This window comes from Haliaeetus albicilla, chromosome 27 (assembly GCF_947461875.1).
Source record: "Haliaeetus albicilla chromosome 27, bHalAlb1.1, whole genome shotgun sequence".
In the NCBI taxonomy this organism is placed as follows: Eukaryota; Metazoa; Chordata; class Aves; order Accipitriformes; family Accipitridae; genus Haliaeetus; species Haliaeetus albicilla.
Window position 1 is genome coordinate 2,965,972 of NC_091509.1, and position 14,957 is coordinate 2,980,928.

The following is a 14,957-nucleotide window of genomic DNA, read 5'->3' on the forward strand; positions in this document are numbered from 1 at the left end:
CCAGCCTGAGCAAAAAGAGCAGAAATGAGAAAACCCATGGGTTGAGACAAGGACAGTTTAATAAGAGGGGAAAAAAATAACCACCAAAAAACCCTAAGTGATGCAAATGCAAATGCTCAGCCAGGCTCTGAGCAGCGGAAGAGCCCTCACTCTTCTGCTGCTGAACATGACGTTACATGGTGTGCAATACCCTTTTGGTCAGCTGTGTCCCCTCCCAGCTTCTTGCCCACCCTCGGCCTGCTTGCTGGGGCCAGAGCAAGAGCAAGAGCAAGCCCTGATGCTGCGCAAGTGCCATTCAGCAACAGCCAAAACACCACGGTGCTATCAAATCTGTTTTAGTCACAAACCCCAAACACAGCAGCGCAGGGGCTGTAATGGAGAAAAGCAGCTCCATCCCAGCAGAGACCATCAATCGGGAGGTTCACCTCCTCAGTAAACCTCCCGGTGTTGTAGTTGGCTGGGATACAGCAGGGAAATAAAAGCAAAGAAACCAAACCATAGTAGGGCTGGCTCTTTCACAGAAAGCTGGCTCCTAGCAGCAGCATTCAGTTGCCAATCACCCCGAGCTAATCGCACCCGGGCTGAAACTCCGCGAGGAAGCTCACCAACAAGCAACTGCTGCCAGCCATGCAGGGGTTCGCTGGTGAAACTCCCACTCCAGCTAAAAATAAGCCGGGGCATAGTAGTATGTTATTTCCTGACCTTCTGTCTTTAGGTGCTCGAGTCTAAACTATCTCCAAGTTAGCGGAAACGCCAGAATAGTTTTGCTGCTTCTATGAAGGCCAGATCTCAGGTTAGGAAAGGGGAAGGTAACACTTAGTAAGGAGCCCAGGATAATTACAATTAACATTTTGCAGAGCAACAGCAAAATGAGTTGGTCTGACTGAATTCCTCTAAGAGGGATTCTTCCATCTGGAGCAAGACTGATGCAGCGATGTGGTCATGCTGCAGGGTTACACCTGCGTAAAGGCTTCATCTCACTCTTCCCATCCTGCAGTACTGCATAATTTCTGAAGTGTTTCCATTTGGTTTAATTGGAGCTTAAAAGAAAAAAAAAAAATATTAACAGCGAAGCTGGGCAAAGTTATGAAGCAAGAGTGGATCAGACTGGTTTCTGAGGACTGCTGGAGGCTGTTGCTGCAGCCACACAACTCACCCACAGCCTCCTGCAGCTCTCAGGTTTACAGGACTGAGAGCACTCCAGCTCCAACAGCCACCATGCCAAAGTGTCCAACAGCACGCTTTATATAGTGCCATCAGCTGTTAACTAGGACTGCCCGTGCTGCCAGCAGCAGCGGAGCTGAACTGGGATTAGCAGTGGTGAGAACGAAGGAAAATATGCCCAGGCAAGCGCATAAAGTGGGAGGAAAGAAATAAAAGAACAGTTTAAGTCCAACCTCAGGTGGGTATTTTGGGCTATCATGTTACAAACAGCCTTACAGGCACCGTATCCATAATGTCATCCCTTTCCTCTGCATGCTGCCAAATGAGTTTCCATGTGAGATGCATATTCATGAGACAGCCACCACATCAGTTCTACTATTATTTATTTTTTTAAATATTTTTGAAAAAATATAATTTTTTTACAATATTTTCAACTTAAACACTATTCACACTGAACACGTATGGCAGCTTAACCTACCCGAATATGAAGTTTAAGAAGCCAAAACTGTTCTAGCTTTATTAAAAGAAAAAAAAAAAAGTTGTTGTGCTGTAGACTATTGTGTAGTGATGATTAAACAAAGCAAGGGAAAAGCACCACTCAAATCACTAATGCTAGGGTTTTCTTGGTTAAATCCAGCTATAATAAAGTTGTATGCTAAAAGTTACATAGGCAGTGCTATGCACATATCTGGGTTCTTGGAAGAAATTGTGATGAAACTCACATCTCCTTTAACATAATCAGGAAGTGAAACATTTCTAACATGATAACATACTGCAAAGTACAGGGAATTTCTTCCTTCCAATCGCTTGGATGTTAGTTCAGTAGCTGAGATCTACGACTCTGTACAGGTCTGTAAAATTTCTGTTAAATCTCATGCTGCTTAAAAGGAGCATGAAGTTTTTTAAGGGGAAAAATTAACATTAGTAACAATACTGATATTTCAAAGGAAAGTTAGCTAATTTGCCTAACAATCAGATATCCTTGCTTTCATTTTTAAGTTAAGGCATTATCAGGTGCAAACTAGCACCAGTTAACACATCTTTAGTTAAAAACAGACCATCCATAGCAAATTCCAAGTCCTATTTAAAAAGACAGAGTCTGCAGAAGGTTTTATAAACGTGGTACTTTGTCTCAACTTGACTGGTGCTTCTTACCTCACTGCCTCCTTTGCAGAAAGCCAGGGCCCAATTATGTTTCCATTAAACTTTTGACAGATTTACTTAATAACAGTCTCAGCACTTTTATTGAGCATGCAAGACTAACAAAACTTTGGCAATGCATAAGTGTAACACAGTGACAAGAAGAGAGAGCTTTTACAATTAAATCTTCTAATACTGGCTTCACAGTGTGGAAATTGTGCTACATCCACCAAGAGAGGGCCCAGTCTACTCAAATATTTAAGTACTTCACCCCAGGAACAAACTCCTTTGCGTTTGGATTCAGATTACTCTTGACCTGAGGAAAGGAAAAACAGAAGTCTAGTTGAATCATTATTTTCATCCTGAATACAATTCTGGGCAGACAGCATTAAGAACAGTTTACAGTCTTAGAGTAACAGTCAGGCATATAATTGGGTTTTTGCATATACCAAAAGTCTCTATAATCGCTAGAAAAGCCCACTTCTCTGTGCTAGTACCTGAATTACCCATCGTTCCTTAGCACCACCTGGACGTTTCAGTCAGATGAGGGCTCAGGGAATAAAAAACAAGAAAACCACAGGCACGCATCAAATACAGCAACTTCGCTTAATGCTGAAATAGCTTTTTCTGAAGTTGAACTGTTAAAACGTGCCATGAGGCTTTTAGATCTTGCTTATTTAAGCAAGAGGAGACTTGTTGCAGGAACTTAAGCCGCTTCTGGGAATTTAACATGTACGAGCGCTGTATTGATTTTTTACAATTCTATGTCTGTGACTACCCAGTCCTCTCACTTGGTAAGCTGCTGCTCTACAACGTCCTGCTTTGTCCACCTGCTATAGGTGGGCAGCCAGCACCTTCAGAATGAGCTCTTTATCACAAAGAAATGGAGGATTAGGCTTTTGTGTTCTTAATTGAGTCTAAAACTGCTGCCTGCAGCTGCTTAAGCTTGGAAAAGTAGGGGTTTGCACCTGAATTTCACAGCCATTGTGTGACACGATGGTGTGGGTTTTGTACTCTGTATCAGTAACTTCGTAACTTGTTAGGGAAAATAATGTACACACTGCCCTTTCCTTTTTAGTTAAGCTCCAAACAGAAGTCATAGAGCAAGAAACAGGGAAATAATCATAGTTTAGCTGCTTTCCTCTTCCTTAGGATTTCTACAAAGAGATCTGCTATCGTTCACATGATCCAAACCATACCTTAGAATATGACTCGCACCTACCCAACATATAAGTGTTGACAGATGCTGAATTAAACTTTTGCAGTCCTGTCACCAAATGGCACTTCACAGGGTCAGCATGCTTCACTCACTGCCTTTCTTTCATAACATGGTATGCATACCCAAAGCCACTTGAATTTATATCATGGGTGAGGAAAGGCACCATGCGGTTACGAAGAAAACCACTGAATAGGTCACATCACTCAAGGAAACATCCCTTGCCCAACTGTCCCACATTTCCCCCTCCACCATAGCCACACATGGTTTAAGAGTCTCTGGCCTACACGTAAAGGATTTTCTCTAGCCATTATCAGCAACAAAAATCAGCCTTGGACAAAGAGAGATGTCAAGTTTTAGAAGTATGATGAGAAACTGAATTTACCACCAGATCCTCCAGTGATGAGCTGTCACTGATAACAAGGTCATTGAACTGGTCCTGGATTTGATCCATTGTTTGTGGGAGATCACGGGCTGGAATAAACCATTCGTGCTCCTCCTCTTCTTCCAGCATCTCCTGGAAACAGCGCTCAATAAATTCTTCTTCCCACAATTCCTCTTCGATCTATACAATGAGAAGAAACCGCTTCATCAGCAAACTTATTGAGAGCCTGTGTTTTCATTCCAAGGTTTGTGCACCTAGCTGACCTTCCTTCTAGCTATGCAACAGGACTTCTAGCAGAACACCATGCTTGCGCTGCAGGAAGGCAAGCAGCTTTGATTTTTTTAATGTATAGAAGTGCTTGGAACTTGGGCTGCAGTTAAAAGGGAATGGGAGGAGAACACCCCAGCCCTAGCTGTTGTGTTTGCAGCTTGTTATGAGCTCAAGGAGAAGGAAAATGTTAGTTTCAGGTGAAAATTTCAGTTGTACCAACTAGTCTGGACTGAACTGACTTCAAGTGCGAGGAAGGGAACCAGGGACAAAACATGCAGCCAGGCACACTCCCTCAGTAAGTGTCCTACAAGATTCTTGGGGAAAAAAACCAAACCACTGTCCATCACTTTGAATGAGGAACAAGCAGCACCTCCTTGGCTGTAGATTATGTGTTCGCCCAGTGCAGTTCTCCTAAGGAACTCCACATGATCTTAGCAGTTGCTAAAAATGCTGACCTGCTGTACTACACACAGGACCCATCAACTGATGCAGAACTGACACGCATTGCAAAGATTAAAGGAAAGTTTTGCTTGGTTGTTCAGTAAACAAGCTTTTGGAGGGAGTTCATCCTGACAAATTTTCCATGCCCTGCATCGCAGTACTTAAGAGTGGAAAGCAGGGAAACAGAAGCTGGTGTGAATGACTTGCCAGACATAACAGAGCGGAAAAATGATTCAGGACATGTTTAAAAGTTCACTCAATGGCAGCTCGAACAAGTTTTCCTATCTATCCTTCACTCTGAAATCAAACACGTACTCGATCCTAAAGTGGAAATTAGGTTACATACCACAAATACCAAATCAAAAAAGTTAACGCCAGAGTTCGGGATTCCGATAAAATCCAGGTCCCCTGTGCTTGGGGCAAACAACTCACCAGCTCACTTGGTGCTCAAGATGCACAGCTTTGGGGAACAGGGACTCGTCACCATATGCTCTAAGCCTGTGTCCGGACAATTCAAACCCCGCATGAAACACCGACTTGGTGATTTCCCCAGTAAAGCACTCCAGCAAGGACAGCGGTCTCCAATCAATCCTTCTTGTGAGGCACTGTCTCCATCCTGCGTGCAGGTAAAATGCAGCCGTGGGCACACAGCCACAAGCTAGTATTACAGCAGGGGTTGCCCAGCTCCAGGTTTTTTGTTACATGGTTGTACACCTACAAGTGCCTCCAATGGCAGCTCCAGAAGTACTAAATAACATTTAATTCCCCAAACGTCTTGAAATTAATATTGCCTCTTTGTATTTTCCAGCCCAAGTTTAACTTGTTCAGGTTCCCAGAGAGATGTGCCTACCGTGGCAGGCGACCAGGCTGCCACATTGTGTTTGCCTGCCTGAATAAGACCATTCTCCCCTCGTGCTCCCACTTTTCCTCTTCTCTGAAAATGGAGTCTGTACCTGAAAAATACTTTATTCACAGCAGAACTCTCAGCTGCTTCCCCAAGAACTACACGTCCTGTATGCTAACTACAGCACAGTCCCCAGGAGGAAAAACCCACCAAACAGGAAACAACACTGAGACCATCCTAGCATATTGCACAAGAGAATTTAGATTTTGTGAGCAACCTGAATTTCAGATTACGTTTGTGCCCTGCTGGCACCCTAAAGAGAGAGCAACAGATGTATCCTATTTCAGAAGCTCAGACTTCAGCACAGCCATACTGTGCTGGAGTGCAGAGAAAGCAGCTACGTGAGTACAAAGATCAAGTTTTGATTAAGAAAGGGGCGGTGGAAAGAGGTAGGCTGTTCCCAGCCTCCAAAGGAGAGAACTGCGTCCAGATGCAAGGTGAAATATGAAGTTAAGGCTTCCTTCCAACCCAATTGCAAAGGCCAGCTGTAAGACACTTAAGTATTAAGCAAAAAAGAGGACTGTCACCCAACAGCTACATCCACCAACTCCCTTAGGAACAACAGCCCTGTTGATGAGGCAGGTATGCACCTGGACGTATCCAGTTCAGAACTACAACAGCGGGCATGTCTGCACATGTAAAACCTCCGCAACTCAGCAGCCTAGCAAGACCTGTCCCTTCCAAAGTGCCACATAAAGTCTGTCAACTATTTTGTTTTTTCTCCCTCCTGCAGAAGTAGGGAATCAATGGATACATTAGAACATGTTGCACTTCCCATATTTTCCATCAAGATTACAAAAAAGAAGTATTTATTGCCAGATAAAATGTTCCCCAGGATTATTTTAGCAAGCCTATCTTAAAAACCCCTTTTCTAAAGGATTCCCAGGCTTGTACCCCAGTTGCTAAGCCACAGCGCCTCCCCCTTCAGCTAGAAAATGGTAAGGCACATCACAAGACATTTATCGAGGGAAATTACTTGCCTGCCTGTTAAATTCCTCTTCGTTCTCCATCCACATGTACTCCGCAAAGGGATTGTCATCTTCATGAGAATGACCATTTATAATCACATCTTCACTGATGATGCTTGGGCTAGTACTGCTGCGACTTGGATCTTTCATGGCTGCGTCTTTGTTTCGAAGTCTGCAATTAAGAAATGTGGTAATTAAAGATGTGCAGATTTGCTCATCACCCTGCTTCTGCATAAGCCCGGCCCAAGGGAAGGCTGCACCTGTATTTGAAGGTTCCAGGTAGCCTTACAGTGACTGTAGCAGAGGAGCTCTGCTAATTGCAGCAAGTAAAAAAGTATCAGAAACACCATTTCCATTGTATGCAGATTCGAGTGACAAATTACTTTCCCAAATTAAACCTCACCAAATGCCAAGCACCACGACCAATAAAAAGTGACAGGGAAAAAAACCAGAAAGCATGCATACTTGCCAGTAGGAAAGTATTTAAGGCAACATTCAAGAAACAAAAGGGAAAATTTGTTTTCCAAAATACTTTTAAAACTCCCACCCAAGTTTCAGCAAACTCCCCTGGAAATGAACTGCTCAGCATCCGTACTGTTTCAGAGGTGGTGGGCAACACTTCAGGGAAATTTCCAAGGATACCCACAGTAGGGGAAACTTTGGCATGACTTTTAGCCTACCCAAATTCAGTTACAGGATGTTCCATGTGATCACATGAACCAACTTTCACAGCCATCTCACCGCTGGGAAACCTTGCAAGCGAGGCAGAAACCAATACGCACCGATTCCTCACAGAGCCAAGCTGGCACAACAGTTCTTACAGCTACTTCGTTAGCAAAAGCCCACTGATGGAGAAGCTTCAGGTAAAGAACACCATAAGGCACTGGAAGACAGTACGTGCTTGCCTGTCATCCCACTTCATTAATATGGATTGAGTCACGCCTGAAGAGCACTCAGCATTTCTGCGTGTCCACGATATGTGATATCACAACATGCTGAACTCAAGGAATGAAGGTACAGTTGGCAAACGTGTTTTTTCCACCTAACCACCGCCAAAAGCAGGACAAAACCTACATTTGGTCTGAACCCTTGTCGTAAGAATGGTATTGCAGCCTTTCCATCAGGCCTGTGTGAAGCTTCTAACTCTTGAGTTCAGAGACCCAAGTCTGCTCACAGCCTGGGTTCTTACTGGAGATCTTATTTGTGTTGTAAAGTAAATGAGACAATGCTGCTGATTTTCTTATACCATGCTTAAGTACAGGTATTAATAGTGGAAAAGCTGAATATTTTTAGATACCAATACTGGCAGTGTTAAATATTTTGACAATAGTATACAAAGCCTGTGAGGCAATGAGCTCAAAAAAACCCAAAAAACCCCAAACTTGAATGATTTTCCAGTGCTAAAAATTCACAATGAAATGATGCAGCAGTAAGTATTTCTACTTTATTCACAACTCGATGTTTTAGCTCATTGTCTGCAAACAAAAAAATGACTTATTTGGAGAAGAGGCTATCAAAATATAGCCTCCACTGGCATTAGAGTACAAGGCCTTATCACGTAGCAGCTATTTCTCTTTGTATTTCAGTTGGTCCTATTATCTGTGGAATTAATGCAAGTTTTGGTTCGAAATGTATTCTTGATAATACCAGGTCAAAAACCTGCCACATCCAAAAGATCAATTAAGAAAAGCACAAAGAAAAAGGAACTTGCCTGGTTTGCTCTATTCAAGGTTTTTAAATCAAAGGCAAACCCAAGTACGGAAGTCACTTTAGCTCCTTAGGAAGTACAACAAATGAGACAAGAACCCGGGTATTCTAGCAAGAGAAAACAGGTTCTTTTTCATGTTCTTTCAAAACAAACTTGCAAAGGATTACTGGCAGCATTTAACGTGAAACAGGAAAACACATTGCATTTAACACCCCAACTCAAGCTTGAAATTGCTTTAAGTAACTTCAGCTGTTCACAAGCTAACAAACAGGATGGACTAAAAGAAATAAAAGACCTCAGAGTCTAAAAAGCCTGATTTCTTCTTCTTTTTTTTTTTTTTAATAGTGGCAAGCTTTTTCACCTTGGTTTTGTGGAGTGAATCTCGACATTAATATTCCACCAGGCTTTTTGCACACCAACAATTTACACTACAGATGAATAACTGCAAGGTTACTGTAAGGTACTCAGGCCACATTCCAGGCAACTTCTGTACAAAGAAGACAGCATCTAGACAAGTCCATAAAGTTAAAAATAATAATTAAAACACCCCTACTTGTTTGTGTAAAAGCTTGAAAGGTTAATTTGTCGAATCATGGGCAAGTTTTCCAATTTCTTAAGTTTCCCATAGAACACAAGCCATTTGCTTTAGAAGGGAGGGAAGAGAAGTGCAATGTTTCACATTTGGAATGAAACAACTTTTTCCATTACTGCCCAAGGACGATGTGGATCATTATCTTCAAGAAAGATCCAAGGCTCAGCCTGAATATCTGAAGTTTATCTGATGAAGCCCCAAGTCCGCTCATGTTTTCCCACAGGAAAACACATCAACTAACACTTACCCTGCATGAACGGTTAGGAAGCCCCAGGCCAGTCCCTTACTCGCAGCACTCCTTGTAATTTGATTTTCTGCAACTTGTACTAAAATACACTGTATAGGGAGCTTTCCATTTCAAGATACAAACCTGTTGGCTTTCTGTGCTTATTTGCGAGGACAAGATTAGTCTCATTTCACTGGTATTAGATACAAGCTTTTTAGTCAAGAGCTACAGGCAATTCTGAGGAGGAGATACAAATGCCGCTTTAGTCTTGCAAAAAGTCACAATCTAAGAAGGCTGCTGCAGAAAAGAAGCCACAGTGACAGGCTACGCTACCATCGTGAATAAAAATAATACATTTTCCATCTGGGAGTAGGTGGAAAGCAGAGGATCTTGAATCTCCTTACACTAGAACAGGAAATAGAACATTAGTAGTGCTAAGGAACAGAAAATACAGAGAATTCTGCCATAGTCCTATGATTGGCAATCCAGCCCCAAATTATTCCAGGATTTTGGTGGGGGGTGGGGGTGATGCAGGAAGAGCAGTGTAAGTGTATAAGAAAAGACAGAAAAAAAAAAAAGGATTTTTATCTCAGGAATTATGTCAGAAATTAAAAAACCTGTAACAGCAGGACTTTCAGTTGACTCAAAGTGTTTTCTGCATGAAGCGTGGAACTCGTTACTGCAGAACATCATTAAGGTCCATTAATTTACCCGCTTCTCTGAATTTTGTTGCGTTTATAGCAATGAAGAACCCTAGACCAACCATCATTAAAATTCAAAGCTTTGTGATTGAAGATTTTGCATTTAAACCCCAATCACAAAAGAAGATTATCTACTGCCTACTTCAGAAGATAAGGTCAACGGGCCTAATTCTGTATAGCAAAACCCAGGTCCTTACCCTTGACTGAAAAAATCCAGAGGAATAAATATGAGGTATTTGCCTCAAGCACCCAAAAGCAGCAGAGAACAGCGAGCAGCACATTAGGACTTTAGTAGCAGCTGAAGTTTAAGCAAAGCCGTTTTAGCGCAGCAGGGAGTACTTTGAACTTCTGCAGAAGATGGTGTTATTTGTTTACTAACTCGCGATTACTCTTGTGAGTCAGGAGCGCTGGCCGAGTTCCTCGTTATCTAATTAGATTAGCGAGCGGCAGTTATCAAGCGATTACACTCCGTATAATAAACAGATTTCTCAATCGAATCCGTGAGGGATGCCAGCGCTGTCCGACACCAACACTTCAAAGCACCGCGCCGGAGCTGACCTGAAACCAGCCGACCGGCGCCGCGGGCCAGCACCGCGGCGTGAAGAACCAGCCGGCCGTCACGGAGCAGGGCCCTGGCCGAGAGGGGCAGCTCCGCGGGGCCGGGCAGGCACGTCTGCGGGGCGGCAGGGGGGTCGCTCCCCGAAACGCCTTTCTCGCTGCCGGCGTTTTCGGTAGCGGCGACCGCCGAGGCCCGCGGAGCCGCTTGGCTTCAGCGGGAACCGGGCGAACCCGTAAAGCTTCAGCCGCTCTCCCCCGACACCACCTCGGTTACGGAGGCGAGGCGAGGCGGGGCGGGCTCTACCCCTCCCGGGAGAGCGGCCGCGTACCCGCCGTGGCGAGAAACGCCCGGGGATCGCAGACAGCCCCCAGCTGCCGCCGCGGGTGGATCCAGCCCGGCCGCTCTGCGCCTGAGGAGCCGCCCGCTTTGTTCGCCCGCAAGGGCCGCCCCCGCGGCGGGGGTGCCGTGCCGTTCTGTTCCGTTCCGTTCCCTCCCGGCAGGCCCCGCGCCGCCGGAGCGCACCCCCCCCCCCCCCCAGGACCCGGATGGAGCTGGAGACAATAAAGACGGCGCCACGGGGCGGCCCCGCCGCGCAGGCCACGCCGCCGGGGGGGGCGGGGGGGAACGACGACGGAGACGACGACGACGACGACGACACGCACACGACACGCTGAAGGACGGACGGACCGACCGACCGACGGACCGACCGCCGCCTCAGGGGAGGGGGCGGCTCCCCCCGCGGCGGCGGCGGCGGCCCAGGGCTACGCGCCCCCCCTCACCTGCGCGCAGAGGGAAGGACCGCGGGTGCGCAGGCCGGCTCCCAGCTGCTCCGCCGCCGCCTCCGCCTCGTCCCCCGCTCCGCTGCCGGCTCCGCTCCGCGCCCGCCGCCCCGCTCCCCTCCCAGCGCCGCAGCCCGCCGGACGTGAAATCACTTCCGCTACCTGCGTGACCTCACAGACGCCACCCCCTCCTCCCCCGGAAGCAGCGGCGGACGGGCGCGGCCCGCCGGCCAGCAGCCCGGGAGGGGAGGCGGCGCGCTGCATGCCGGGACGCGCAGTCCTTCCGCCCCCCGGGCCGCGCCGCGCGGCACGCCGGGAGTTGTAGTTCCGCCCGGCTGCCATTTCGCGCGGCGGCGCGGGGCAGGCCGGGAAGCGCAGTCCCGCCGGAGCAGGGCAAGCCGCCATCTTGTGGCGCCGGCTGGGATGGAGGCCCCGAGGGGCCAGTCGTGCTAACAAAGAGGTAGTCCCCGACCACCACCGCCGCCCTCCCCACACCCCGCTTCCAGGGCAAACCTGCCCCGCTTGCAGCGGCACTAGTGCGCGGCCGCGGGCAGCGCGGGGAGGGACAAGGCCGTGGGGAGCGTTACCACACGAGAAACCTGGCCCTGCCGTGCCCCCAGGACTCCCGAAGCTTTTCCAGCCTCCCTCGGGGCCACCGGCCGACCTAGGGAAACCACTGAGCCCTGGGCTTCACGGAGGAAAAATAAATTTAATACTTTCTGAAAAATACGCCCGTTTACAAAACAAATGTTTCCGCACTATACTCGTGCATTTTTAAGGCTTTGTATTAGGCAACGCAAATGAATGCTCTTTTCTGGGACCTACGTTAAATGCCTGGACTTCAACCCTATTTACAAAATGGGTCGAAAAAGCAATTTTTTGTTCTCCTTTGATTCCCCCCCCCCCCTTTTTCTTAAAAGTAAGGCGGAACTGACTCTCTCCTTCAGACACCACCTGCTAAAACCAGTGCGCAGAGGTTTTAGCAACGATCAGAGCCATGCTGTGCTCTTCACTGCATTTACCCATCCTCTCAACTACTCTAACTAGGTACAAGCTTTTCCAGTCCTCTCATCTTCACAATCTCCTAAAAACCAAAGGAACTAGACACTGACAAGAGTTAAAAGCCCCTTTGTCCCATCCAAGCCACAGATGAACACAGTCCGACTTGATCTGGAGTCAAAACACAGCATCTGAAACCCACCTCCACTAACAGCCACCTGGATACGACGGACTTGTAAACTAACCACCACAAAAAGCAGGAAATCTGCCCCAGCGGCAAGTTGGGAGACGTATGGCAGAAAAATGTTTTTATGTGCAACTGCAAAGCCCAAAAGTGTGCGTTACCGAGGTCTAAGTTGCACAGAAATAAGTAACCTTGGATAACCCCAAAAGCCATTAGCGGTTGAAGAGTTACCATATGCAAACAGGGTTTTTCAGGCTCAAGAACAGTCAGTGAGCTAGCAACATACAGACCAAATTGCTCAGCATAGCTTGTTGTATTACACCACCTGTTAGGCTGCAAAGTCTCCTGTGCTATCAAAACACTTGCGTAGGCTGCTTGTGAGCAGGAAAGGGGCTATCTGAGGGTAACAATTTCATTAACATTTCTCTGCTCAGCCCCTTTACTGCCTTCCTCCTAAATTTTAGTAAGGGTTAGCCAACTCTACAGAAAGTCCTGGTTTTCTGATTTTCCAGGGACATATTCTCCCTTAAATCAACCTATTTATACTGATTTTATTAGTCACCATTACTGACTCATTTCCAGGGCCTAAGTGCTTTCTCTAGGGCCTGTTATATGCTTCCTAAATGCTTACCTTCTAGCAAAGTACAACCTCAAAATACCCCTGTAAGGATCATCCTTTAAAAAAAAAATAAAATAAAAAAATCAAAACTACTATGATTTTACTGCTCTTATTTCCACCTCTTATTTTAGTAAATTCAGCACAACACGTGGTTTTCTTATCTATAATGGAGGTTTCTCTTCCTACTTATTTCCCCCCAGTGCTGAGCAAGCCTAGTGCCTTGTTGCACCTCTGCTGAACTACCCACAGGGCAAAGAGGCAACAGCCTCCAGGGTTACTCTTCTGAGCTGAAATTTACGTATGAAAGCTGGCATCTAAATTGCAGAGCCTGTTTAATATTTCACTCGAGTCTCATGCTTTGTGTGATTTCCCCTCACTCCCTTACACTGCAGATACAGTTATTTCCAAAGAGTAAGCAGCCCATGGCAACGCCACATATCAATTGCCATCAAATTGTGTTCCTGGCATCTGTCCTCAAGATCAAGTTACTCTGATGCCTTCATCAGAAATTGTTGCAAGGCAGGTATTCTCTCTCTGTCCTTTGCATGTAAACAGAAGATGTTTTGCAGAAGCAAATTAGGTTTGACTTACTTTCCAGTGTATAGAAGCATCATGCTGCACATGTGCAGGTGCAAAGATTTACATACAGCTCACCAAGGTTTTGAAAGTACATGCATTAGACACCTAACACCTGCTGATACTAGAAACAAGAGTTGATGGGAGCAAGGGATTTTCTGACTCTGAAGCTGGACTATGCCACAATTACTTTATGCCTGGGAATTCTTTACATTTAGACACTAAAAGTGATGCAACATCCTCCCACAGTTTAATTCCCAGCAGTTACACAGGTTAGCATTTGCAACAGACCAAGCACACTAGCTGCAAGATCACTGAACTGCACAGCTATTTAAGATGCAGGTAATGGCTAAGGAAAGGCTACTTTAAAAATAAAACACATAGAGCTGTAATATTTCAATATATTAATCTTGACTGCTATGTTGTAAGGAAACTTAAAATGCTTGGGGAAGGTAGAGACCTTCAGAATAAAGTCTTATCTACCATCTTTAGAGAGACAGGGGATGACTGCCAAACATCAAATGACTGCTTTGAAGTCAGGTCCTCCACTTGGCTGATGAACTCAGCAGCCTCTTGGAGACAGATGAATGACAAATGTCATCATAAGCAAGCAGGGGTCCAAGTACATCCTTGTGACTTCATCAAAATAGAACTGACTGCAGGGCTGCTGCTACTTGTGCTTTCTTTCAGGGGCCTAGGAAAGCTGTAGAGTAGTTTTAAGACTGTATCACTACATTACACTTAATCGATTTCATGCAAACTCAAACAAAATTTTGCATAGTAATGAGTGCCATGTAGAAAGCAGTAACAGTGCAAGAATGAGTCGCTGCATGATAAAATTTTGTCATTTGGATAGGCTATTTAAATAAAATCTGTGCCTTTAGCTGCTTATTAGCATTTCACCACCCTCTATACAGACAGTCCCCAGAGAAACTGCTACTATCACAGTAGGAGATATTTGAAGTTACACTTAATTCTTGCACAAAAGGGATCGCACACCTCCCCTTTTTGTGAGGATGCAACAGCAGAAACTTACAACTGGAAAGACAAGGTATCAAGACTTTACTTCCACAAAACACACCATCTTGTGTCTGCTAGATGTATTTGCTTAAGTAAATTAAATTCATCAAGACTCAGCCTCCTACATTTGAAAACCCTTCTTAGCACTGAAGCCTCCCTGTTGGCCAAGAGGCTCAAGTTGAAAGAGCTGTCCCTAGTCATTTTTACCCACACGAATGTGATGATGTGCCTTGAACTTCAGCCTTGATGAAAATACCATAAAACTCAAGAAATAAAACTGTCAGCAGAATATACCTACCAGTGTTTTAACAAGTGGTATTTTAATTTGTTTGGAAACGAAAGAGGTTTTAGGAAAGAGAAAGAAGTTATGCAGTAAGGTGCTAAATCACAGGTGTTAAAACATGCAAATTTTAAAAAGACAGCTAGAGTTTCAGTGTGGTATCATGAACACAGGAGTAAAGAGTTCAGTAGACACATTGGTTAACATGCCAAACATCTATAACAAA

The 14,957-nt window shown here is 45.5% G+C and overlaps 1 protein-coding gene across 4 annotated transcripts; it reads right to left on the minus strand.

The window, feature by feature from the left end:
* Window positions 1-1,530: 1,530 nt before the first annotated feature.
* PAIP2 (poly(A) binding protein interacting protein 2) lies at window positions 1,531-11,237 on the minus strand. 4 transcript variants are annotated; one of them, XM_069772993.1, is made up of 4 exons: window positions 11,216-11,237; window positions 6,501-6,660; window positions 3,906-4,085; window positions 1,531-2,620 (listed from the first exon to the last, which is right to left on the minus strand). In XM_069772993.1, exons 2-4 carry the CDS (start codon window positions 6,636-6,638, stop codon window positions 2,555-2,557), a joined length of 384 nt encoding a protein of 127 aa, XP_069629094.1. In that variant the 5' UTR covers window positions 6,639-6,660; window positions 11,216-11,237; the 3' UTR covers window positions 1,531-2,554. The 4 variants fall into 4 exon arrangements, with proteins under 4 accessions (XP_069629094.1, XP_069629092.1, XP_069629095.1 ...); XM_069772991.1 differs by lacking the exon at window positions 11,216-11,237 and adding an exon at window positions 11,054-11,209; XM_069772994.1 differs by lacking the exon at window positions 11,216-11,237 and adding an exon at window positions 10,603-10,739.
* Between the last annotated feature and the right edge of the window lie 3,720 nt (window positions 11,238-14,957).

Bases quoted from the DNA above. Each gene is read 5' to 3' on its own strand.
- PAIP2 (XM_069772993.1), bottom strand. From the start codon at position 6,638: ATGAAAGATCCAAGTCGCAGCAGTACTAGCCCAAGCATCATCAGTGAA. The intron at 4,086-6,500 runs GCAAGTAATTTC...CTCATTGTATAG, and splicing joins AAGAGGAATTTAACAGGCAG to ATCGAAGAGGAATTGTGGGA. The intron at 2,621-3,905 runs GTAAATTCAGTT...TCCTTTCCTCAG, and splicing joins CATCACTGGAGGATCTGGTG to GTCAAGAGTAATCTGAATCC.